General features: G+C 45.4%; 8 protein-coding genes across 8 annotated transcripts; 4 read left to right on the top strand and 4 right to left on the bottom strand.

Moving 5' to 3' along the window:
• Positions 1 to 3,547: 3,547 nt before the first annotated feature.
• nsdD (GATA-type sexual development transcription factor NsdD) lies at positions 3,548 to 5,235 on the top strand (the record flags this gene model as incomplete). Its single annotated transcript, XM_057256297.1, has 4 exons — positions 3,548 to 3,579; positions 3,630 to 4,467; positions 4,598 to 4,915; positions 5,023 to 5,235. 4 exons carry the CDS (start codon positions 3,548 to 3,550, stop codon positions 5,233 to 5,235), a joined length of 1,401 nt encoding a protein of 466 aa, XP_057103755.1.
• A 4,715-nt stretch (positions 5,236 to 9,950) lies between these two features.
• N7479_008603 (uncharacterized protein) lies at positions 9,951 to 11,790 on the bottom strand (the record flags this gene model as incomplete). The annotated part of the gene is made up of 4 exons (XM_057256296.1): positions 9,951 to 10,540; positions 10,593 to 11,213; positions 11,276 to 11,462; positions 11,530 to 11,790. The coding sequence occupies 4 exons, from the start codon at positions 11,788 to 11,790 to the stop codon at positions 9,951 to 9,953; spliced, it is 1,659 nt and encodes a 552-aa protein (XP_057103754.1).
• A 779-nt stretch (positions 11,791 to 12,569) lies between these two features.
• On the top strand, positions 12,570 to 13,034 carry N7479_008602 (uncharacterized protein; the record flags this gene model as incomplete). The annotated part of the gene is made up of 1 exon (XM_057256295.1): positions 12,570 to 13,034. The coding sequence occupies one exon, from the start codon at positions 12,570 to 12,572 to the stop codon at positions 13,032 to 13,034; it is 465 nt and encodes a 154-aa protein (XP_057103753.1).
• A 168-nt stretch (positions 13,035 to 13,202) lies between these two features.
• On the bottom strand, positions 13,203 to 15,554 carry N7479_008601 (glutamate--cysteine ligase; the record flags this gene model as incomplete). The annotated part of the gene is made up of 7 exons (XM_057256294.1): positions 13,203 to 14,207; positions 14,258 to 14,843; positions 14,897 to 15,022; positions 15,074 to 15,216; positions 15,282 to 15,347; positions 15,416 to 15,488; positions 15,544 to 15,554. 7 exons carry the CDS (start codon positions 15,552 to 15,554, stop codon positions 13,203 to 13,205), a joined length of 2,010 nt encoding a protein of 669 aa, XP_057103752.1.
• A 1,604-nt stretch (positions 15,555 to 17,158) lies between these two features.
• Positions 17,159 to 17,599, bottom strand: N7479_008600 (NADH dehydrogenase [ubiquinone] 1 beta subcomplex subunit 7; the record flags this gene model as incomplete). Its single annotated transcript, XM_057256293.1, has 3 exons — positions 17,159 to 17,263; positions 17,362 to 17,483; positions 17,548 to 17,599. 3 exons carry the CDS (start codon positions 17,597 to 17,599, stop codon positions 17,159 to 17,161), a joined length of 279 nt encoding a protein of 92 aa, XP_057103751.1.
• A 116-nt stretch (positions 17,600 to 17,715) lies between these two features.
• N7479_008599 (uncharacterized protein) lies at positions 17,716 to 17,934 on the bottom strand (the record flags this gene model as incomplete). The annotated part of the gene is made up of 1 exon (XM_057256292.1): positions 17,716 to 17,934. One exon carries the CDS (start codon positions 17,932 to 17,934, stop codon positions 17,716 to 17,718), a length of 219 nt encoding a protein of 72 aa, XP_057103750.1.
• Positions 17,935 to 17,985: 51 nt separating this feature from the next.
• N7479_008598 (putative APSES transcription factor) lies at positions 17,986 to 20,235 on the top strand (the record flags this gene model as incomplete). Its single annotated transcript, XM_057256291.1, has 3 exons — positions 17,986 to 18,027; positions 18,120 to 18,306; positions 18,371 to 20,235. 3 exons carry the CDS (start codon positions 17,986 to 17,988, stop codon positions 20,233 to 20,235), a joined length of 2,094 nt encoding a protein of 697 aa, XP_057103749.1.
• A 2,057-nt stretch (positions 20,236 to 22,292) lies between these two features.
• On the top strand, positions 22,293 to 24,026 carry N7479_008597 (uncharacterized protein; the record flags this gene model as incomplete). Its single annotated transcript, XM_057256290.1, has 1 exon — positions 22,293 to 24,026. The coding sequence occupies one exon, from the start codon at positions 22,293 to 22,295 to the stop codon at positions 24,024 to 24,026; it is 1,734 nt and encodes a 577-aa protein (XP_057103748.1).
• Positions 24,027 to 26,279: the final 2,253 nt, after the last annotated feature.

The raw sequence follows: 26,279 nt of genomic DNA, 5'->3' as shown, positions 1-26,279 counted from the left end.
CTCATCGGGATTCAGCATTGTGATATTCTTACTTTGCGCCTTGTCCTCACCCATTATCCTGCAGGTGGAAAATCCCCCAATCGTAGAGATCATTACTGCATTCATGCTCGGCAGATAGGAGTGACCTACCATGCATGCACTAAATCTCCAGTGCGCACGGAGTGCATCGCAGAGTGGCTGAAATCCACGGATCCGGCTGGCGCACTGGGCTCTCATGATGCAGCGACGTGCAGCAAACTGTGTAGATCGATTGCTCGCAGCGGTTGATTTCGGATCCGTCAACAAGTCTATTGTGCGATTATGCGCTTATGTTGTATACGCCGCATTTTCTCACGCTTAGAGCAAACACCGCGTCCTGGATGTGGCCTGTGCATCAAGTGACTCTGATGCACTGAGAACCAAATATGTATCAGACTCGGGATTTGCTCTTGCTTATATGCAGGGAAAAGATATCACACAAATGTGTCTTGTAGGCTGATCGATCATTCCAACCGTTCGGAGTACACCGTTCACCGTATGGCTATGGTACGGAGAGAAAAAAGACCCCCATAGATCAAGGATATCAGATCTTTTTTTGAGGCTATTGCCTTTTCTTTTTTTTTTCCCCACCGTTTTTGGATCGACTTTTTAGAACTTTGGTCCGACCGTTGGACCATACGATGTATATCGTACATCATATTATGGGTCCAGTCTGTGCGCTGAAGTTGTGAGGCGAATGGGGCCATAGAAGCTCTCTGCCGTGCCACGCTTGGGGCTAGAAAGTAGGGGTAAATCAGTACCAAGTGCTCCGTACTCTGTACTTTGTAGACTGGAGAGTACCCCTTGTGAAGAGATACTGTTGCAACCTAGATTTGATGCCAACATAACTTAAGAAAATGGATTCTCCATATGAGAGTTTTGATAAAGTGTTAGAGAATCTCTTAACACAAAATAGTTAAATATTAAAGTAGTAGGAAACCCGAAACTTCCAAGACACTATAAGAGAAAAGCGCCAAAAACTATCGGAGCCCGAGCTCTGATCCGGGACTTTACGCAGGGCGCCTGGAAAGGCAACCGGCCCATCCTATCTCCTCTCTTCTCTTTTCCCATCATAGATCCTAGTTTTTCACCCTTTTCATCCTTTTCAACCCTATATAACCAAGATAGTCCCTATATTATGAATGTCAGGGTCTAAATGGCTGAGATGGAGCCGCGATCTCGCCAATAAACGTCCCGTGTTCGATCTCGATCGAAAGCTTAAGCAACGTGTGTTGCAATACCCTTGCGATCCGATCCTTTTCGGCGGGGACTTCAAGGGGGTAGCGTGTTCCGAGACTGAAGAATTATGTATTTTATTTTATTATTCTTTTTGGGAATATTTTATTTATTTTAGATTGCCAAATTTGCTTTTTCCTTTTTGTGATTTCACCTGCGCCCGATCTTGGCTTGAAACGGCGTGGCTCAGTGACGTAAATGATATTGTTATTTGTTTCTGAGCAATGAGACTGATTATTATTTATATAAGTATGAATATAATATAAGTAAGAAATAAGATAACATATAACTAAAGAGTGTATATGTAAAGAATATAAAGAATGTAAAGAGTATAAGATAAAAATAAAAATAAAAAATAACCATAAACATAAAGTCGAGTGAACCATGGTTGTAATCCGGACGTCGGGCACTTTCAGATCTGACTGTGTAACCTCAGCCACGTCTCTGATTCCCCCAGTTGCGATGGAAAGAGCCCCTCTCCCCATTTGAGAGATCTTTGAATTAATGTAGCATACTCGCTTGTGCATCTTGTGTTTCCCCTTGACACTACTTGGGGTTGCATGTCCCCCTCGATTGCTTTTTGAGTCATTTTGTTCCCTTTAAGGGCTTTATATTTTGCGCACAGGTTCATAACCAGAGTTGAAAAAAAAAAAGTGTGTATCTTCTATTGCTTTCTAAGGACTACTGTAGTATTATAGTATAATATTGTAGTGCTGGTAGTACTCCAGTACTTGTACCGGGATAGATCTGACATCATGTCCTTCACTATTAATAAGCCCTAGTCTAACCAGTCTAACCAGAGGTTGGAGGTTACAGCAGGTTCATTTCATAGCCCGAGGCTGACATCTTATCCACTTTTGAATCGGAGATCTCTCTCATGTGACACAGATGCATATACAGGTACTCATACATGATACTTGTCAAAGACAAATGAGATTAGATTTATCTGTTGTTATATAGTTATATAGTATAATATAATCCATATATATAGGGAGTAATAGTTTTCCAGTATATGGAGTACTGGCATATCAGCTAGAACTATTTAGCTTCTCTTCTGGTTGGACCACTCTACCGGGATTCAGCCGTCCCTTAGCACGTTCAGAATCAGCCGTTTCTCTCGATCCTACTATGTAAGTTCTGGGGTAGGCTAATTTCCCTTTTTTTTTTTTTTTTTTTTTCTTGCTTCTTCTTCTTTTTTTTCACTTGCCAAATAGATATATTGTGGGTAACATATAGAAATATCATGTACTACAAAGAGATTGAAGGTTCCTGACCAGTGTCGCATTGTGTACACCGAGGCCACCCTGCAGATTCCAGAAGTATGTAATTACATGGGTAATTAGATATGCACAGCCTTTACTCCATAAGAAGAACTGTAATTATTTTGCTCTCCACAGATATACTTATAAAACCCCGAATGATAGGTATGATCCCGATGATCCGGGTAATTTGCCTTGTAAAACCATGTCATGACGATCTGGCAATTTCCCAAGGTAATTTTGTTCCCCCCCTGTTCGGATCTCGATCTATTTTATCTTTTAATCTTTTATTTTTTAATCTTTTACTTTTTTTTTGAAAAAAATATTTCTGAATAATTATTTTTTTTCATGTTTTTATATTATTTCTATATATTATTTCCCATACTATATATATATATATATATATATATAAAATAAATAAAACATTAAGTTCCTGTGCTCCTCTCTAAGCTTCCCGTTTTAAATCTAAAGCCCGAAATGAAAGTAGCCTCGATCCCCTTTGATTTTCCCCTCTCTTAAGTTTATTTTCCCTTTTATATTTATCCCCATTCCACCTCGTGCTTTCATATTTGGATTGACATTCCCATTTCCACGCTTTATATCCCTTGCGTTTGCGATCTTGACCTTTTTTTCTTTTTTCTTTCTTTTTTCCTCTTTTTTGGTCAGATTTTATCATCTTTTTTTTTTCTAAATTTGTTTTTGGAGGGGTTTCTTTTTATTCCTCTCTATCTCTCCCTCTCTCTCTCTCTCTTCTATATTTTTTCCCCCTAAGTTATCATTTGTACTTTGGAAAGAAAAAGAGAAGGAAATAAAGGGAGAAAGATAACTGGTTAACTTGTACGGCTTACACGGGCTCCATCTAAACGCCACAACTTCCAACCTTCGCCCCCCGGGATCTTTGGTTCCATCGTTTGGGATCTTTGGAAAATCGGGGCCTACTCTTCTCTTTCGAGGTGGAACGCTTTTCCCTATACATTTGGAAGTTTGTTCCTTTGAGCTTGGATAATATCATCACATATCTACTCTAAAACGTGATGGGGTCTTTGGAAGCTGCACCTAGGCACAGGTTGGTTTTGCGACCTCGCTGTCAGTTCCCTACTAACCTTCGAACTACAGAGACCCTTTACCCGCCATAGGTTTTCTAGGGAAAGACGGATCGGGATATACCTCCAGACACCCTTCTAGTGTTACCTCCTCTCCAACCCCTCTGATGAGTCCTAACGTCATGTACGGACAACCCCTACCTTACTCCTACGCGTCGAATGCGCCACCAGGGTACATCTCGTCGCCGGAGGCACGTCGCGCCATTGAAGATGAGAAGGAAAAACACACCCCAAGACAATCCCTGCCATCAATCCACGAGGCCCTCGGCAATGATCCTCTCCCATACCCTGCATCCACCTCCGCTCCTCAACAACAACCCACACACCCTGCGCCTTCGCATCTCACCGGGCGACCGAGCGCAGAAGGTCCAGTTGGACCACCTAATCCTTTCTCGAATGGACATCCGACGGGACCTTTGATGCGGGACTCTTTCCCTCATCAAGCTCAGTTGCAAGATACATCGCGCTCCAGCCTCGCCTCCATCAACACACAGGATTCGCGCAACCCTTCACTACACTCCATCAGCACGGGCAAGTCCCCTACACAGAGCTCCAAAACAGGAATCACTTCAATTGGATCGCAAAATTCATCCGGGTACGAGTACAGTGCGCCAACCTCCGCCGGTAGCGTGACTTCGCCTACTGGTTATGGTCATTTCCCTCCAAATTACTCCTTTCAATCTCAGTCCAGTCACTCATACCCTCCTACTCCCTACGACAATCGTCCCTACATGGGCGCACCGCGCGTGGAAGAAGTCAAGGGTGCATTTGTGGGTCGACCAGGTCCTCCCCATAATGACTCTGTCAAGCGGCATCTGGATGTCTATGATGTGGAGACATCTTTGAATGAGGTATGGATTTTCCTTTTCCTTTTTTTTTCTTCTTCTTTTTTCTCTACAAATCCCTTTGAACAATGTGGATGAAATTGAGAAATGGCTTGATCAACGTTCCGAAATTACATGGACTGACATTGTGGAACAGATCGCCGAATTGAGTACGCGAACCCTAGACTTTTCACGGCACTACGCGGCTCGCGCACATCAGACACAACGGTCTGGCCCGATATTAGGGTCTCTCCCTTCGCTAAATGAAGTGGAGGACATGCTTCACATGCAACGGCGGAACCAAGATGCTCTGATTCGGATACGTACAGCCGTGGTGAACCAAGAACATGCTCTGGCCGAACAGATGGCTCAGCGAAAGGCGTTCAAGACCGAAGATGAACACATGGCGATGTACCAAGAAGAGTTCAAAGGAACGGGCGGATTTGCAGGCGCAGACCCAAAGAAACGACGTGGAGTAAGTTTTTTGGACCTTTCCCCTGGATTGGCACTGTATCAACAGTGGTTGACATGCCTGTCATAATTCCCATCCGTGAATATATTGGGCTAACCACGTTTTTACAGAAAGCGGCCCCTCCTGGTCGTTGCCACAGCTGTAATCGAGCCGAGACACCAGAATGGCGCCGGGGCCCCGATGGTGCGCGGACTCTCTGTAACGCCTGTGGGTTACATTACGCCAAGTTGACTCGCAAGATGGGCGCCCACAAAGCGGCAAGTTTGGGTTCAAATCTGAAGCCCAAATCGGTTCTTGACTCCGCCTCACCAACCAGTCATTAAGCTTCTTTTTTTTTCTTTCCATGTGGCGTTGAAAAAAGGTGGGAAATAGAAAGGCAATGGAGTTCATTGGCCATTTTCTTCGGGAATTCTGCTATTTCCTCCCCCCCCCCCTTGTTCGGCATCTTTCGCTGGTTTTATGTCTTCCCTTTGTGATCTTTCCCCCTTATGTTCTAGGACTCGGTGCTTTTCTTATATAATACCCCCCAACAGCTTCCAAGGAGAGAAAAAAAACGGCTTTAGCATAGATATCCCCCTTTGATGATTCAATCGCCATTGGCCTGGTCTGAAACTGGTTTCTTTACTTTTTCTGTTTTTTCCCCCTCCTTTTGTTTGCCCCCCCTTCAATACCGTCATTGGTTTATACCCTGCATTTTTATGGTTGTTCCCTGGGCTGTTCTGTTTGAGTATGTCCCTGATATGATGTGTGTACGATCGTGCCTTATTCAGCGTTACATTTATGGTTCATTTTAACGGGTTTTTTTTATTCGATATATATATTTGATATTCAATCAGATTTTTACGATACTCTTTTTATCCTACAATCCAAATATCATCTCTTTTAAATCTGCATGTAGACTCGGCCGAGGAATGGTTCCCGAGAGATCTAAAGATTCTAGAATTCTACGATCTAAATATCTCAATTCTATCTAGTTCTAATTATAATTCTCCCGTATGGCATGATGCGAAATTTGATCTAAAATTTTGTGGGCGTTCAGCCACACGCATTGTGGCGATTGGAAAAAAATTTTATGGCATGATTTCCTTGGCTGTTTTCGAAGGCCCGATTCGCTATACAATCTATATTGTGCCTAATCTATTAAGTATTAAATGAAGATTTGTAATTCATTTTTAATTTACATGTGGGTTTTCTAAGATTTTAGATCTGAAACTATACTCGATAATCCGAACATTTTTGTAGAAATCGTTTCTAGTATATATATCAGTTAAATCAAAAACGGGATTCAACTAGCGGGGTTCGAATGTCATTCGCACATATTTGTGTTCAGATAATCAGATCCGATCTATTGGGGATCGGGATCGGACATGAGATCTGAAATTAAAATTTAGATTAAATACAAAATTAATAAACTTAACCCTTCCAATATAAGCAATATACAGGTAACATGCAGTATACTATAATGTAACATAATATATCAAATTTACACTTATTATACTCCGTGGAGTTACGGAGTACAAAGCACATGTACTTTCTAAGTACGGAGTACGGAGTAGCCTTATTTACAGACCGCCACTGTGTAGTAAGATTAAAAAGCCTTATTTGTCATTGTCAAGATTGACAGCTTAGTTCATCCACATGGGGAATCTATGTTCGGAGGAATCGCCATTCCGGTGGGAGAGTATATACTTCACCAATGCTCACTTAGGAAGTAGTGATTTTGTTTTGTTTTTCTCTTTTATTTATTTTGCTTAGTTTAGATAGTGATAAAATAGTACGGAGTATGTACTCCATATTTGAATAAATCCATACATTCTTGGGGGAAAAAAAGGAGCTAGCAGGGTTGGCAAAATCGAATCGATCGAGATCCAAGATCCTAGATCCCAGATCCCACGTTCGTCTATCCCTGTGGGGATCTATTAGCCGTACCCTGTATACACGTCCTTTGTCTACTATCTACTATATGTAATATTCTCATAGAGATTCAAAAATGAAGAAAATCAAAGAAAACCCAGAAAACCAGAAAACCAAAAAAAAAAAAAAAAATAGACGAAACCCAAATGGCCAACTTTGGAAAGAGCCTTAGGAATGTAGGTTCCGTTTTAGGACATGCTGAGTCATCCACCTTTGGACCGGGGCTGAACGCCTGGGGCAGCTTTCTCTTTACTTCCGAGGTCTATGGCATGATGTCCTTTGCCACAGGATTTGGAACCCGTTTTTTTTTTTTTTGCAGCAAATTTCCTTTCTTCCACCGTCTGGAATCATCCCGAGACCCGGCCGAGACACCCCCGGGAAATCCGCTCTCCATAACTTTACAACCGTTTCAAGGAGTCTTTCAGTCCACGGTAAAGAGGCGTCACAATCTGTATGTCGCGCATTGGACCGGTTCTCTATGAAAATCTCCATATCATACCGGGGGATCCCAGAGAGAAAAAAAAAGGGTTAACTTTGGTGTGTCCGTTCACCGTGCTTGGACAACATTGCCGAAATTCTTTCGGCAGATAAGCGAAAAAAAAGTAAAGAGCAAAAAAGCAAAAAAGCAAAAAAAAAGCGTACTCTATATGGAGTACATAGGGAGGAATATCATATGGAACCATCTCTACAGATAATATTTTATGCGATCTTTTTGTCTACACCGACTTATAGTACAAAGTAGAAGAAAAATATAATGACGCTATTGATCGTCAATAAGCCTATTCTGTACTCCGACCCATAAGCCTTGGATCGCCGATACGAACTCAATCTTGCCGTGAGATCGTATACTAGATTGCATTCAATAGTTCGGTGACCGGCGAACTGTCCGTTGTGGGGGCGTTGCGGCGACCACGGGGACAGTTTCTCCTGTCTTTTGCACTAAATGTCGGTGTATTCCTCTAGAGGCCCACGCGAGCTTATCTCGTGGCAGATTGCTCAAAGAACGCAACTCGTAGATCGGCATCTAAATCAGGCTGGCCTCTCCCTCGTCGAGTTAGGGATATATACAGGAATGAGATATAATGAGATATCCTGAGTGGAGCGTTAAGCTACTTGTTTTTCTGTTCTTCTACCTTCCCTTAACTGTTGTATTAGGCAGTAGTATACTACTGCCTACAACATACGTAGATGTCCACAGGTATACGGAGTATACGGAGTATTTGGAATATAGACTATCGGACTTGGCCGTCGAAGGCGTACGGGAATAACGGACTTGCAGTAGTCTTCCGCATCTGTACATCGTATATGTACGTATAAATTATTTTGCATTGTATTTTGCATTGTATTTGGTGTTTTTTTTTTGGTTTTTTTTTTTTGGTTTTTTTTTTTTGTTTTTTTTTTTGCAAAAAAAAGAAAAGAAAAGCTAACATTACATTACCAACTGCAGCGGATCTATCCGAAACACTCAGGTTTAACACCATATAAATATATATGTTCTGTACTACCAAGTATGAAGAATATTCATGATCACCGAAAAACAAAACTATTATAGAAACTTAATCCTCAGATCAACTAGACATATGATTGGACGCCTAACTTGGGGTCAATATCTTCGTTTTCCGTTTTCCGTTTGACTGAGATTGGATCTATAGGTGAACTCCATATATTGAAATCGAGTACCCTTTTTTTTTGGTGGAAAGTCTATCTCACTAGAGCCAATAATACGAGATCGTGGGGGTTTGTGGAGACGGATCGAATTCCCGACCGACTGGGACCGACTATTGATTTCAACCATTTCTGGGTTAGTCTTGAGATTTCCTTTTGAATCGGTGTATATTGTATAAATACATTATTACTTGGGTAGACATGCATGAAGATCTGCAGACGGAGTACGGATTTACTGCAATGCAGGCTGCGAGTTTTTCAATAATTCAACTCTGCATCCCCGAGATCGAGCGAACTGCATCTTCCCGAAAACCCCAGATTGAGCATCCGAGATCTCCCGGAAATGGCTTGCAGGATGAACCAAAAAAAAAAAAAAAAGGAGGCAACCATTTTTTTTTAAAAAAAAACCACTACTCCGTAGTCGTGCATGAAAAGTTTCAAATCGTAGAATTTCAGCCCCGCCCCGATCTCGATGATAGTCCACGCAGGAGATCCTTACTCAATGCAAAGTATCCCCCACCTGTAATCTGAGATTGGTTCCAAGGCAAGCACGATGACTGGAAATTATGGCGGTGAGCTTTGGAATGTATGATGTACAACTCCGGTAACCCCCCATTGGAAAAACAAAAAGGCTGGGCAGGTATATCGGGGGGTCGTCGGCATGTGAGATCCTGTGTCTTGGGGTGAATTTGTGCGCTGGCCACGTCACGGGGTCTGATCCATTCTAAGATGCTCATTCTCCATGCGAGTCTGGTGCGTATCTCACACGCAGCCTCCGTCGTAAATCGGAACTCCTAGTTTTATGTGTGGAGACGGCATAGTTCGTCCAACATGGTTTTTTTATTTTTTATTTTATTTCTTTGATCGGACGCGCGCGATAAGCGCGTGGAGTGGGACAACTAGATTCCTGAGAAGAGCACAAATCTAATAGAGCCAGTATAGCTGTGGATACGGAGTAGACATTTCAGTGACCCACTACTATGCATCAAGGTCGACTATCATGACTATCATGTATAAAATTGTGTCACTACAGATCGATTTTAGGAGGGGTTGGGTCTAAAAGGGTGAGATTTGGGGGACACAAAAAAGACATTATTGAAGCTTCTAGAGACTTCGGAGAGGAATCATGGTTCTAGAATACGAGATATATACTTCTAAGGTTGTGTATATTGTACAATCTTAATCCCCATCTAGAGTTTTATTGAACGGGGTATCTATATATTGTGGCTGCAGGAGCTAGAATTGTTGAGGTACTTCTTTTCATCACTTGGCTACAATATAAATTGAATGTCTTAAACTGCTATTAAAGAGAGGAAAGTATAAAGTTTTTAAGGCTCTTGGCGTAATTCGACTCCAATCCAGTGATGCAATACCCATGTGGTTCCATGGTTCGAGGTAATTCCCGAGATCGGACCTGGATCTCGGATCCAGTTTCCGCCCCATGGAACCTTGGAAGCTTCTATCGCCAAAAATCTTGTGCAACCGAGTTAATATACTTGATCCCGTCTTTGCGCCATGTATCAGCCTCCATACGACTGGTAACATTGGCATTGAGACAGAGATCAACTGGTTTCCTGGAATAAGAATCCCAATATACAGGTGTTTTCACAACACCCGGGTTTGGATCAAGATCGTGGATAAAAGATGCCCACATGCTCGCCATCATAGAACTGAGGTCAATGTATGACTGCGGTACACCAGCAAACGGTTTACCATAGTGATATCCCAGTCCGGCAATGTTGTAGAACACAAATGCTACTTCCTCGAAATGAGCCACACCCAAAAAGGCTGGTATATCTGCCGAGCGCACATTGAACCGGTAGCAATATGCTGGGGTGGATGTCTCGGCCCATGCTTCGCATTGACGTCGGCGATTGGCATGCATGAACCAGTCGCCTGCGAAGGCGGAAGTACGGCGCCACTGGAGGCCGTTTGAAGGCACGCGCTGGTCTCCGAGATATGCTGGAATGCCTTGCGATGGGTCGTCGGGGTAGAGTTTTAGGATGCGCTTCGCTACAGAGGCGGGTGTTTGGAAGTTTAATCCGCCCTCTGAACGGGTTAACTCCTTGAGTTTGATAGAGTAGAATATTGATATAAATACCTGCTAAATATTGATACCATTGCTCTGTGGTGTTGATTCCTGTCGGTCCGAATGACGTTCCCTCGTCTGTGTTGCTGCCCGCAATAATAGGAACTTTCACGAATGCATGCTTGTTCAGTTGGATACTCCCCCAGTTCTGAATGAAGTCCCCGTCTACAACCGGCGAGAAATTGTAGTCAGACTCGCCCTCCGTGCCATTCAGGACAGTGTTAAGCGTCTCAAATGGTACTTCACGAAGGCACTGCAACGAATCCATGGCATCCAGGCAGCCTACCTTGGAGGCCAATGTGTTGTAGTCTGATTGGAACCTCGTATTATTTCCGGAACTGGGGGTTATCGACCCGCCAGACTGCATGATACCGGCTCGGAACAGCTTGTCATCTCTTCCATTGTATGCTGTAAGGTGATACCCCACTGACATGGCACCTGCCGACTCGCCCCATATGGTGACTTTCTTGGGATCGCCGCCAAAGGCGCCGATGTTTTCTTGGACCCATTGAAGTGCCAGCCTCTGATCCCTCAATCCAAGATTAGTGTTTCCGCTGTCGGAGACTTGACTAGAGCTTATAAAGCCCCACGCTGACAGTCTATAATTCAGTGTGACAGCGATGAACGGTTTGCCTTATGATTCTAATTAGACCAGGCTTCCAAGTAGTATCCAAAGAGGAAGATGGGATTCTTACCAATTTGATACGATTTTTCCACAATCGCAGACATGTTGTAACGCTCATCGGCCCCAGAGCCTTCAGAAAATCCACCGCCATGAATCCACACACCAACAGGAAGTTTCGAATTTTTGTTCACAGATGAACTACGGATTACGTTCAGGGTAAGACATGCTTCTGACTGAGGATACCAAATCGAGTCCGTCTAATTTTCGTAATTTTTGCATTGGTAAGAAGCATCCTTGGAATATAAGCGAAAGAATTGTACTCACACCATATCCAACACAAATATCCGAGTACTGTGTCGCATCACGTGGACCATCCCAGCTCACATTTAATGACTGCGGCACAGTAAAGCGCAGATTACCCACTGGCTGAAGGGCATACGGCATACCCAGGAAGAAATCCTGGTTATAGGTTGAGCTTCGCACTCCAGTATAAGTTCCATTGCGCACTGTCACCGTGGGAGATGATTTTGTAAGGACAGCATGAACTGCTGTCCATAGAAGAAAGCCGGTCGCAAATCCAAGCATAATGATATAAATTGACACACCCTTGCCCACTGTAGTCCTCCCATGATGTATTTCAAGTTTCATTTATAGTATATTATCGCTGAAAGTCCAAGGACGTGCGTGTTGCGGGGAAGATATGATCGACATTCGAAAGTGCCACCGGTTGTTATTGTTCCGGTCATGCAGCAAAACAAGATCTCGGCAAGTAGGAACAATAGGCTATTGGAGTAGTATCCGGATTATCTACCAGATTTAATTCGGCCATTTTCAATCAAAAATTTGAACGGACGATTGCCTGTTTTTGGTCATATTAATTCATCTGAAGATTAGTTGAAGCTTTTGTGCTTCCGAAGTAAGTTTCATGAACATATATGAATATCTTGGGAAATATAGTGAAAATGAGGTAGCTTAGCAGTGTTGCCACATGCCCCTAATAGTCACACAAGCATCAAGCCTGACGAAAAGAGTATGGGAAACATTGTAGGATGAAAAATCTAGTCCAAGCACCAAATAAGCCGATGTGTGACACGAAGCACTTACCCTTGTATGACAGCAAGATCGTAGGGTTCCTGAAATCCTGAAGTCCAACAAAGTTAGACAAAGTGTAACAGACCGAAACAACAGACCGATAGACACTGTAACGGTGACAGCTGTGACCCGAATAATAGTGAGTGGTATACATTCGTAAGTACACATGTATATAGAGTTGTTTGTTTCTTGAAACTGAGTAAGACAGAAGATATAACAAGACCCTCTCCCACTATAATGGTGACTTTGACGACCAAATCATCTTATCAGCAATGTGCTGGTCATCACCAACCCGGTCTCGCACTAGAGCAGCAATTCAACTAGAATCCGATGAAACAGCCGCGATTATCGCGGTCACGCAAGGATTCCTCGCAGCATTAAGCACCAAGTCACGCGCCGATTTCGAGAAACACTGTATCCGGGCAGGAGGGATGACACTCTCGCCTCCATCGCCGACCTCCCTGCGCTTCTGTACAATTGGTTCGTTCGTTGAACATGTCGCTGGACTCAAAGACGACATCGATGAGCGTATCTGGGATCCTGAGGTGAAGGTGCACGAGACAGGAAGCCTGAACTTGGCCGCTGTATGGGCGCCATTCCGGGCGAAGATCAATGGCGTTGTGGATCATGTTGGTGTGGAACTTTTTGTTCTGCATAAACTCAACGGCAAATGGAAGGTGACTGGGCTCGCGGACTCGTGTCGGTTGCCGACTGAAGACGAAATGCTGCTGGAATGAATACTTTGGTTGGGCACACTTGAAAAATGAGAAAAATTAAAATTCATCAGATGCTGTGACAAAGAGGGCTGCCTCCAATTGTCATAAATATGTGCAAATTATTTCAAGCTTCCGCTATACATGCTCACACCCTGGACATCTAGTTGTGTGTGTGTAGATGCCTCTGATCTAGACCTTTTTGCCTCGGAGAAGTTCCCACCCGACTGATCCCTTTTTGCCTTCTTTAATAGTCATCTCCTCAACAGCCTTAACTAGATCGTAGGTGATCTCCTCAGAAACAACACTGTCCTGCTTGTAGCTAGGATGCTTGGCTACAAACTCACGCATCCAACGAGCTCCAGTCCAAAGAGTTCCATCGGCCCGTTTCCGGATCAAGTCAAGATAGCTGGCTAGGAAACACCTGGTCTCGACGTCAACATTGACGCTGTTGAGGTAGGACTCAACAAGCGGGATGAGACCTGGGAATGATCCGTCTGCGCATCCATTCACAATGTCGTCGATGCTCATGAGATCAAACTCTGTGTCAACGGGACCGAGAGGAGGCGATGGAGGTGGAGTGTTCACAGCCGACGATGTCGCAGATGAGAAGGTGCTGCCGTTCGTGGACTGCTGTGCGCTTCTGGGCACCCTGCGAGGGAAAGGGTCCTTACGGAACCAGAACTTCCGATCAAGAACAGCGTTGCGAGCGTGGGCCGTCTCCATGTTCTCTGTGGTACGCTGAATCGGGATATAGAAGTTGAGATCGAAGCTCAGGATGGCGCGGGTGATGAGGACGATGAAAATGCTAAATGCAGCGTTCTCGAAATCTGTGATTTGGATCTCCATAGACCGGAACTCAACTCTCCAGCCAATATCACTATCAGGTGGCGGCGGCTTGAAGCGCATATGCTGCCAATTAGTGGACTGTAAATTCTCAAAGTGGTCACTCTTGTTAAGATCTAGTTCTTCCAGATCCTCAGAGAAAATGACCAAGGGATCACGAATAAACAAGTGTGCGAAATGCGTCGCAAGTAAATCATCCATTCCCCCGTCCATAAGGCGTTTCTTAATATCCTCATCAACAACTAGATCAGGGTCGAAGTATTCTTTCCGGAGACGAGGATCCTGGGATATGTAAGTCGAATTGGAGGCATATCGCGACTTGGGAATTCTCCACCGGTCGTTCTTGAGAGGCTGCGAGAGGTTAGTTCGGTGAGCCAAGGGTAGCATTCTGGAAAACTTACAGCTTCGCCAAGTTCCTCAGGTGTCCTATCATCGACTGCATTACCAATTTGGTTCCATCGCACATCTGTGTCCACCAGAAAACCTTTATAGATGGGTGTAGCGGCGGTCAGGGCTAGAAGAATCGGCCCCAAGGGACTCAGTTGGTCATATAGTCTTCTGCCCTCCGTCATATTCTTTGCTTGAAAGGTGATCTGCAGGCAACAGCTGCCCATTCCGAATGCCATGGCGTCCATGTAAACATGATCGTCCTTAGCTGCACCGTTGCGGACGTCGTCATCCTCAGGCCAATTATGAAGGTCGTAGTTAACTGTTGGATCCTTGAACGGTCTGGGTGTATTTATGTCATGGAAAACGGGTACATTCAGTTCAACCTTACGACCTCTTCGAGATCGAATGTTGGCAGCCAGAGTAGGGAATCTGATATGGGGGTTGGCAATCTCATCAGGAACAAACTGCGAACGGAGAGCTGGTCCAGACGGAGGATAATATGGCTGGATGTAGTCATCCTTGGTTCCCAGCCGAGGGAAGGTTGTTAGGGTGATGGGGACTTCATTCGGAGCCATGTGCGCTTTCGCAACCTCTCGTCTTGGATGTTATTAGTATGCTTCAAGTCAAGTTGTATTGCCGAAGGAGCTCACCTCCACTTCATATTGGACTCCACTTTGAGTAGGTCTTTAAATCCGATTCCCCAAGGCTGTCCAGGAGTAGCCTCCAACATGAACCTTCCAAATTCAGGGTGGAAATGAGGCGGCTCCTCTCCCTCACTGGTTGCTGTCAGATTTACTAGCCCCTGTCTGATATCAAATAACACTCACTGGTCCCCGGTTTCGCTGCCCTTGCCGGAACCAGACTTCCACAGCTCCTCGTCTCTTGCCAGTGATTTCAGAATCTCGGCCTGGGCTAGAGATAGCCTTGATTTCTTTGCCGCATCGTCGAGAGCTACCACGAGGTATTCAACCTATCATAGAAGGTATTGATTAGCGATTGCGACCGAGAAACAATATGTGGGCCAGAAAAACATACCTCGTCGCCCCAAAGAAGAGCATCGCGTTCTTTGCCTCGTGCCCTGCGCCAATTGGCAAGTAATTGCTAATCAAGTCAGACACATCGAGGTTGTTTCATTATCGAACTAGACAAATCGAACACAAGCGGCATACCTCGATACCCCACTGCCGCACCTGGCCCGCCTTTTTCTTGGCCTCCGGCCATTCCAGCGCTGTTCCAAGTGCTCTGCTTGAGATTAGAGGGATTCTAAATATCAAGCCAAGCCTCTCAAAACACATACAGAAGTCCCATCGTGTCAAAGATGTAGGTCTCAAGCTGGCAAACACAAAATACTCAGGCACAAGTAAGTATAAGGTAGAAGAGTCAAGACGATCCCAGAGTGGATAGGAGAGTTGAAATTCAAAGAACCAAGAGAGATCAAAGGAGTGTAAGCCTGCGCATAGTCCCCTTTTTAATTGATTCTCTTTAATGTCTGGCAAATCGCAATGAGGGGGACAATTTTTCGGTGGCCGGCCGATTTTCTGGCGGGGGCGGCGATAACGGCGGGAGTTTTATTTCCCCAGGACCGGTGTCCGTTCAACTTGTATTATTAATCATGATTTGTCAGTGGACAGCTCCCAAGATGGGCAAGGTTATCCCATGAAGGTTTTTGTATAGGGTTGTTCGTATTTGATTCATTTAGGGAATCTTGAACATGGAGTGGTGTAGAAAGGCTTGAGGTGGTGAGATGAGATCCTTCACTTGCGTCTTCAAGGATCATCATAGGAGCATCTATTATAGGCCCGAGCGTTGTATAGGTACAAAGGGAAAGAAAACAAAGTCATAGATATGGTAAACCGACGCCAAAATTTATTTGAATCATGTTCAATTCTCTACAAACTAAGCTAAACTGTGAAGATAATGCCGACATAAAGGTGGAAAGCCAGTGCCCAAATTTGAAAATATCACAAGCATAAAAGATCTCACGACTATAAGAGGAATTTATTGATATGATTCAATGATGACTGTGTCAAACCTGCACAAAAATAAGAATCATTTAAGTACATATGTAGGTATCACGTTATAATGCAATGTTATGTGAGATGTTCATCCAGAGATACTATCTGGGTAGCTCTTCATCAAGAGCTATATGCTGCGCACAACTCTTGGGCTTGTTCAACGCATCTATGTGTTTTAATTATCATTATGAACCTACGACAACTAGCGTAATGTCGTGCATACCACAGATCGGTAGCAATACAGCCAATAAAACCTACCGCTTAAGCTTATAAAGCCGCAAACGATCATTGGACGCAGGACTACGGAGTAAATGGTGTTTGATTAGACAATATGCTTTGGTCATAGGTCAACAGGTTTAGGTATAGGGAAGAAACTTTTAGAACAAGCAGCCCAAATGAGCTTCATGAGCTTTGCATTGGTAGGCCATAACAAGAGATGATTGCCGAGAACAAAGTAGTGCAACCTAAATTCGCCAAAAGAACTATACAATTCTAGCACCTTTATCACTGAGGAACTGCAAGGAATTCACCAGTCAAGCTCTCAGTGTTGTATGGTTCTTTTTGCAAAGTGATTTACTCTACTCTGTAGGGCTATACAATCTGCACTCAAGCTATGGATATCTGGAAAAGACAAGTTGTCCACGGACACATGCCTAACACGAAAAACAAGGCGACCTGAGAAATATGCTGACTATCAATCTAGCCTGTATCAACTAGAGCATCAAGTTACAGATGCAATTGTCGTTCAAATAGCTGAAGAAGAAAATCAAGTGGCCGATTTCGATGAAAGGTCCCAACGCCAAAAGGCAATCCATAAGCAATTTCGGTGTATCTCTTATTTACATATCCTGCTGCTTTAGCAGCAGCACCGACCGCGCATACTAACAGTCCCACAATTCAGTTGCTCCGGGCGCCATCCTTGGCAGCACGCAACTCATCCATCTTGGCCACACGCTTCTTGAACTCTTCGTATTGGCACTTCTCGTATGAGTGCCGTTCATTCTAAAGAGAAAGAAGAGAATGGTATTAGCTGACTAGCTCTGGAAAGCGCTCTGGGCGCATCAGGTTGTGTTGGAACATCAAAACGAAGGGTCTCGTACCTCGCACTTCCAGGGAAGGTAGTACTCTGCTTGCCGGCATCGGTTCAATGGAATCAGCAGGTGTGCACATGAGTCTCTGTACTGCATGGGAAGACGAGCTTCCGACATTTCCTGGCGGGTTGCTGGAATCTGGTCAACTTTCCTGCTAGAGCTTTCAACTGTTGATCAATGGACTTGGAATATTACCGGATGTCTCCGAGAGGCCGACAGCACTCTTAACCGTTTCAATGACAGTCATTTTGTCGAAAATCGAGGGGCGGAAAGGCGAGGAGCGGGGAAACAGAGGCAGGACGGCGTGGTTGGCGATTCCGGCTCGTTTGAGGTTCCTGCTGGGCCGATATTGGTCACATGATATCAAATCACATGACAGTATTCCGAAGTTGGATTAGCGCGCACTTTACGCGTCCAGCGCGTATTTGGGATGCCATCCCAAGCTCCACCGAATTGTATCTCTGCGTTCTCGGTCCGGATTTTTATTGCGTGCAATGCATCGAGTGTCAAATCATTTCTAACCCGATCAATTTGTGGATCCTCCAGGGGTGACATTCCGACACCAACGTGCGTGGGTGCCATATCGCTCTTCGGGAACCTACTGAATTGCAGCGGCCAACGGCGACGCACATTATGGCGGGGATAGACACCATCTACTCTGCTACCTATAGCAGTGTAAGTATACTTTAAATTGAATATTTCCATATCTCCAGCATGGGTTTGTTTTCCGTGTTGAATGTGAGCACAACTGACATTCTCACCCCCAGGTCCCCGTCTATGAGTTCAAGCTCGACACTGACAGTGTCATGAGAAGACGAGGGGATGATTGGGTCAATGCAACACACATTCTTAAAGCTGCAGGATTTGATAAACCTGCACGAACGCGCATCCTCGAACGAGAGGTCCAGAAGGGGGTACATGAGAAAGTCCAGGGAGGATATGGCAAATATCAGGGTATGTCTTGAGGTCAATGAGGCCTGAAGAGAAACTTCAGCTTACTAACAAGTCATGCTTGCAGGAACATGGATCCCACTTCAGGAAGGTCGTCAACTTGCGGAACGCAACAACATCCTTACAAAACTAGCCCCGATTTTCGATTATGTTGCTGGAGACCACAGTCCCCCACCAGCGCCAAAGCACACATCAGCTCCATCTAAACCGAGGGCGCCGAGGAAAACGGCTGCCGCAAACCGTGCTGCCGCTGCGGCCGCGGCTGCTGCAGCAGCGGCAGCTTCAGAGACCCTGAAAGTTCAACCTCAGCGCAGCATGGGCCCCCCAACCATTCCACAAGATCACTATGAAATGAATACAGGGTTTGATGATAACGAGTCAATCGGGCACGCTACAATTGAATCATCATCAATGGTCGCAGACGAGGATATGCTTCAAATGTCACATGGCGGACGGAAGCGGAAGCGTGGAGTTGATGAGGCAACCGCTATGTCCATCAGCGAGCAAGAGCACATAATCTACGGCGATCAACTCCTAGACTATTTTATGACCGTGGGGGATGCGCCCGAGGCAACACGCATTCCTCCTCCCGAACCTCCTGCTCATTTCCAAGTCGATCGAGCCATTGATGATTCTGGGAACACTGCACTCCACTGGGCATGTGCGATGGGTGACTTGGGCATTGTGCAAGATCTTCTGCACAAAGGCGCTAACATCAAGGCACTTTCGGAACATGAAGAGACCCCACTCGTCCGAGCTGTTCTGTTTACCAATAATTACGAAAAGAGAACGTTTCCGACTCTGTTAGATATGCTTCTGGATACTGTCTCTTTCCGAGACTGGTTCGGTGCTACTATCTTCCATCACATTGCAGAGAATACTCGAAGCAAGGGAAAGTGGAAGAGTTCACGTTATTATTGCGAAATTCTCCTCGATAAGTTATGCAAGACATGCTCGCAAGATGAGATACAAATGTTGTTGTCATGTCAGGATCAGAATGGAGACACCGCTGTCTTGGTCGCTGCTCGCAATGGCGCATTTCGTCTGGTGAACATTCTTCTTGTGCATTGTCACCGCGCTGGCGATCTGGTGAATAATAAAGGGGAAACCGCCAGCAGTATCACACAACGTTCGCAACATCATGATCATGAGATTCCACCGGCCCCATCTTCTGTCACCATGGCCAATGACCATATGGATGTTGAGGTCACTGGTCTTGTGGGCGCAGATCGACAGTCCATTGCTCCAATCCCAGATGCCCCTGCGACCTCTGAGCTCCTCTCCAAGATTGGAAAAATCATGGCCGAGGCTAATAAAAAGCTTGCTGTGACCTATGGAAACTCAAAGATCAACCAGCAAGATTCCAATGATGTCACCAATCCCGAAGCTTTACACGAGCAATTGGAATTCGACCGGCAGAAGATTCAGAAGCAGCTCTCTGCATTGGCGGCTAAGGAGGCTGAGCATGAACGCAGCGACGACCAAGCTGGTCGATATGAAAAATTGCGGGCAAGCTATGAGTCCCTTCTTGAGCAAATCCAACACGCTCGATTGGCCGAACAGTTTGCTATTACGGAGGTACCTAAACCCACGCCTGCATCTCTTGAACAAGATGAATTGATGGCTCGGTATCGACTTGCTCAAGAGCTCTGCTCTGCTCAAAAGATACGTCGCAACGCTATTAAAGATTTAGCCCAGCAAACTGCGGATGCAGGTGTGAGTACCAAGTTTGATATGCACCGTAAGCTGGTGGCATTGGCGACCGGACTCAAAGAAGAAGATCTGGATCCTATGGCTGCGGAGTTGGCTGAAACGTTGGAATTTGACCGAATGAATGGCAAGGGCACCACTCCGGAACTAGGTCATCGACGATTACCCTCCCAGAATGAGTCAGCCACTCTACCTGGACCCGGTGTCCCAGTGGATGCCTAAGTACCTCCACACCTATGGACTTGATGTTTGATTATATTTCATGACTCATTGATTTTCTTCCTCTGGCACACTATCTCAGCCAGCAGATACCCCGCATCTTCATCTTTTTGTTTTCTTCGTATCCATTCTTTTATCTTGTCTTCATGTTCTCATGGCTCATCCACAACTCATTTAGTTGTGATTTTGAGTCCCATTCTCCATCTGACTGGCATTATCACTCCACAAGCAGACAATGCGGGCACAGGCTGTCTAACTCCTTTTCATGTCTGTACAGACCATAAGCGTGCCCGTATATTGTACATACAACGTGGAAGATAGCAGTTCCCGATCAGGGGAGATGTGAAATACGAAGCCAGGAGGGGCTGAGATGTACGTTATGCATGTATGATTCATTTAGGATGGCAAAGGCGTGGTTTATACCAGCCTTGCATGAAATTATGCAGTTGATAATCCAGATGCACATAGCCTACCGTAGATGATAATCACACGCTAAACTAGATTCCGGAATTTGTCGTCATCGCAGAATAGAGCGAACAAGGCTATAACAATAAATCATCACAAGATCCGATCAAGTTATTGAGCTAGAAGCAAGGAAGTCCACGTAACCCCATTGGCTGGCGCCGGCAGCTTGGCATCAGCGGCGAGCGGCTCCAGGGACATTGTCAGGCGTAGAGTGCCGCCACGTCGCGCCGCTAGTGACCCACAGCCAATGGTTTGGCTCGAGATGTGATGGGGGATCACTTCAGGTCTGAGTGCGTTGCTTATTGGTTGACAGGATGAGCCAGTCAGATCTTCCCGATGAGTTCGTCTATTATATTGTCAGCTATGATCAGGCAGTCAGGCAAAAGAATAAGATAGTATTTCTCTAGAGTTTGAGTAAAGCTAAAAAGGCTTGAAGTATCTCAAATTTTCCCAAACATAAGAGATTGAACAAAAGAAGTATCAAAGTGAGCCTCCGTTGATATTCCATTGATATTCTCTCTATTGTGCCTGGAAAAAGGGGCGCTAGTACTCTTTGGGCATCATTGTGTTCTTCTGGTGCCTTAGAAAACAGGCAACAATCCCCGCCTAGGCCGTCCACCATCTTCAATAATCTCTCTCTTCTTCTTCTTCTTCTCTCACATCCCTCCATCTAATCTTCGATTCTTTCTTTTCCTTTCCCTTCCCCTCTGCATTCCTTCTTTCTCTGCAGCTCTTCTCGTTCCATGGAAAACACTCAAAAAAGCATTTATCCACTTTGCAAATAGTCCCGATTAGTTCCGCCCCTGAGGAAAAACGTTGCGTTTGGCCGAGACCCGAATTCACCTCTGCATTTTTGATTGCCTCAAAGCACAAGTTCATCTCTTCGGCCGGATCCCTGAACTTGTCTTCACCTCGGTTATTCACATAACACTTAGTTGTTTAGTCGCGACCTTGAGTGTTTCAGCCTTCAAATCTTCTATCTTCGGCATCGCGTGAACTACTCTCTCTTTTTCTTTACTCGGCTGGGATTTGCAGAGCATTTCCCGGACACTTTATCTTTTCTTCGTGGTCTTGCCTCCCGCGTGGCTTTTTTCCCCTCAAAAATATCCTCTTAATTGTTTATTTTTTTCTTCTTTCGAGGTGTAGGTCATCAAATCACCTTCACCTCGGCTTCCTCGAAACCTATTCCTCGGGTTCGCGACTTTCAACCCCAGCAAGTCGTTGTACAGCTTGGTTCTTCTAGCACCTGCCATATTTTCTTAGCTAGCCACTCGCTCGCTTTATTTGCATATCTTCACCTGTGATTGGTACGTGTTGTTGTCTTCTGCCTTATCCGTTGCATCTTACTGACCAGTCTCTGAATACAGGAAACTCGACTCTTGCGTCCACGTTTTCTTTTTCGGCCGTTGAATCTCGATCTTGCAGACTTATTTCAGCGCTCCTTCTTGCATAGACACCATAATTCCTTAATCGCCGGGAAGTGAGTTCAGCTTTGTGGTTGACCCCAAACGCTCACATCAAATCCGGACGTTAAAAGACACCATTCGTCTTGCATTCTATTGCACATACCTACGATCCACCTCTACCAAACGAATATGAGTATGGACGCTGGCGGTCTTGCTCAAATGTCTTACAATTCTTCCTTCAACAATGGCAATTCCCTGGGTGTGCCGGGCTCTGGATTCGCCTCGCGCGGCAAAGGCTCTCACATCAAACGTTTGAGTATGCCTCCCCAGGTTGCTACCATCGACGAGTCCCAGGCATCGGCATCTGTCGCCACTCCGCGTACTAGCCGCTCTCATCTTTTGGCTGGACTGCGCACTGCTCCCAAGTCTGCGACAATCCCTTCTGAACATCAGCAGCGGAGTGGAATGGAAGGTGCACGATTCACTGGATATTCCAACCGAGGGACTGACCGGGTCCCACAAACTGCAACCGGAACTGGATTCCCACAGCACAATTATACCACGAGCCAAAACGCGAACTCGCACCGCAACAACTCACACCATAACCGCATGATGTACACTATGCCGGAGCAGGTACTTGCACCTCCGATGCTTGAAATGGCCGGTGGCGATATTCCAATCGATGAGAACATGTACGCAGAATTGATGTCAACCAACCTGTTCCTTGCTGCGCAGCAACAACGCCTACAACAGCAATTGATCAGTGTTACTGCTGCAGCTCAACAATTCCAAGGCCTCAACCTCGGGATGTCTCTTCCCCGGCAGCAACAGCTTCCTTCGCTCTCCATCCCTGGCATGGGGTTTTATCAACAGCAGCTCCAGCAAGGAGTTCAGCCTGTTGTGCAGCCTGTTCCTGGTCAGCCTGGAATGTTTTGCGTCTACAATCCTCTGACTGGCCAACAAAGCTACATCATGGATAACAACTCTCAGGAAGATCGTCAGCAACAGTTCTATCAAGATACTCAGTCCCACATTGGCCAGCAAGTTCCCCAGTTTCGCGCAGAGATTTCCCCTCCTGCGGATTCCACGCATTCTCCTATGCAATTCCCGCAGCCGATTTCTCCTCCAGTTGGCAGCCCCTCTCCGCCCCAGGAACCGTCTGTTAATGGTCTTCGCCGAGGCCACCGCAAGAATCTATCTTTTAATCCAAGTATCAAGACGAACATTGATACCATGAAGGCAAATGTGGGACCCGGCCCTAGGTCTGCTGTCCTGCCGCCGACACCGGCCACTGGAACATTTGGACCCGGTCAAAGTCGTGCCGGTGAGCATCCGATGCGTCAGCCCCGTGGCCCCCCTTCGCTTGAGGATCTCGTGGCCAAGCCCACCTCCAAGCACGAAGGTAGCAAGAACTTTGCGACCCGTCAGCGACGTCGTGCCGTCCACAATCTTGTTCGCGCAGGAATCGAGCGTCGTGCCGACACACGCAGTTTTGGATACCACAGCAGCGGAGGCACCAATACCCCTGCGAGTGAGAAAGAGTTTACCTTCTCGGATGGCGATGATGCCACTGTGCGCAGCGGCGGAAGCCTCTCCAGCAAGCCCAGTCTAGGTAGCCTGCGAGCGGTTGCTAATGGTGCCATTGGGTCTGAGAGAAGGGAGAAATCTGGCCGGGATCGCAAGTCGCCGGACAGTCCCTTCCACAGTGCCACCCCGACTAGTGAGGACGGTGGCTACTTTTCCTCAAATTTTGTTGATGCTCGCGGGGACTATGCTCCCTCGCCTAGTGCCAGTGGCACCTCATCGCCCTCAGTGGCGTCTGTTGTTGCTAGCCAGGGGCCGGCAGCCCAGGCACCAGAACGGCGCAAGACGCCGATGCTGGTGTTGTCCAGCGCCGAAAAGCGCAAGACACCCTTCATATAATGCCAAACACCACGTGACAGCGACGTATGACCTTTTCTTTTATCTTTTGCTTTTTGCCCAATGGGTTGGCTTTCGTCTTTCTTTGCCTGTTGAGGCCTCACCAAAAGGTCTCAATAACGGCTGACCCTCTACCATTCCTTTTCTCATCATCACTATTGTTGGCAGCTCATGCCAAGGTTTATGTTTTTGTGACGAAAGACCTTGATTGGTCTGAAATGACTTCTATTCTTATTTTTTCCCTCTCTGTTTCTCTTCATCCCTATCATTACATTCTATCCTTTTTTTTTACCTCGCTTCATTACAGCCAGGCTGGGCAGACCGGCTCTATTTTCTCGGAAAAGATAGGATGAGCTCGAGACTGGAACAGAAACACCTGCGATTGCAAGTTCTCTTCTCCATTTGGCTTCTGATGTACATCTGGTTATGTACAAACAGCTCTCCCCGGTGCATTCTTTGAGCTCAAATCACCCTGGTGAATACATATCTTAGCAAATGTCTGATCTTGTTTGAGGTATCAGTTTTGTATTTGGCTATGTTGATCATACTCCATGAACGTTTCCAGTATCTAAGTAGTTTTTTTGGTCGAGCAACTCCAATGACTTATTTGGTTTATTCAGATACGCGTATTAGGCTCTACGATGTTCATAACGTTGTCCCACAATAACCCACGTGGATCCAACGCCTGGTTTCTCGGTCTGTTCAATGGTCGAAGGTAGGTATCGTTCGAAAATTATCCACGGATATATAGACAAGGATGGTTGTTATCTCATTCTACCCTGGAGTTTAATCCTATGATTAGAAAGTAAGGACGGTATAAAACATTGGTCACAATCATTACAAGGTACTCTAAATAAAGGGCACTGGAGGTCACTATGACTACGGAGTACTTGTGAGATTGATATTCATATGCGAGGCGAGACATGGTGAATCTCACTAGACCACATTCCAAGGTCTATGATCTCTATGCACCATGCACCTCATGCTTAGTCTTATGGTTACAGACTTACAGAGCAGGGTTGTATGCTGATGATTATGGAGGGTGGCTCCGAGTTCGGAGTAGCTGTATAACTATTTCGATTTCTATTTATACTTTTTTTTGGAAGATAAAATAAGAAGTGATTGTTATAGGACTCACTGCCATGGACTTACACTCCTCAAACGGCCGTTATTGGTGAGGAAAGTGATGGGTTGCCCCAAAACGAGGAGTTCGGCGGGCAGAGGTTGTACGGACGAGGGAGGAATACTGCTAGCTGTTTGATGGCTCTTGAATTCTGACCACATATATAGCTTGATCTACTTCTACGCGATGAAGGGGAAATAATCTCTTGGGCTGTAGAGTGAAGCTCAATGATTCGTATTCTGCCGCGGTCTGTAGACGGCACCGTAGCGGACACTCAGTTATAATCTACTTGGCTGGTTGCCTTGCCGGCATCAAACAAAGCTTAGTATTCTAGTAGGTTGAATGCATTTACCTATATAGCTTCCTTAGAAGGTTCCAAGGATTTACCTTTGAATTACGTGAGATCTAGAGGCTGCCGGGCAGGTGCGTTATATATCAAGGAACCATGGTACGATCACGGCCTTGAAAACCTTGGCACAAACTCTAAGTTGACAAGATTTATACATATCCACAAGTTAACCCATCAACTTCGACGAATATTATCATCAAAAAGGATGTTAGAACATAAGTACAGCAATCTATATATCAGTCAAGGGCTTCAGCTTATGACTGTAAATGAGATATTCATTTTCTTAATATGCGGAAAGTCTAATGTCACAATGGGTAATTGCAGAAGACTAAATATTTACTCTCAGGCCAGGCAAGAATCCTGTAATCAAAGCAGCTTTATCTGTGTCTACCCGAGGATAGAGCAGCCGAACCTCCGAGACACATGCGTCTCACATAGATATTATAGTATTTATGTCAGCTCTGCAGTCCAAGCTTAAGTATTAGTCCCTGCGTCCTTGCAGGTCACACCATTATCTTCGGTACGGCTGGTCGGTATAGAGGGATGTGTGACTGATAGGAGGGAGAGGGTGGCACGGATGGTTGTGCGGTCGCATTGTTGCATGAAATGATGAGATACAGGAGAAGGAAGACATATTTACGGAGTAGTCAAGCCTCTATAGATTTAAGAGTGTGAGAGATATTGATCTGGTCCAGTACAAGAAACAAATGACAGATTACATTGATTATACAGAGTAATTTGCGTTTGATAATGGGCACCTCGGAAGATACACCCCAAGTCCCAT

The sequence above is a fragment of the Penicillium vulpinum genome (assembly GCF_028829585.1).
Source record: "Penicillium vulpinum strain IBT 29486 chromosome Unknown utg000004l_segment0_segment0, whole genome shotgun sequence".
In the NCBI taxonomy this organism is placed as follows: domain Eukaryota; kingdom Fungi; phylum Ascomycota; class Eurotiomycetes; order Eurotiales; family Aspergillaceae; genus Penicillium; species Penicillium vulpinum.
Note: the sequence above shows the minus strand (reverse complement) of the source record. Positions and strands in the feature narration are given on the sequence as shown.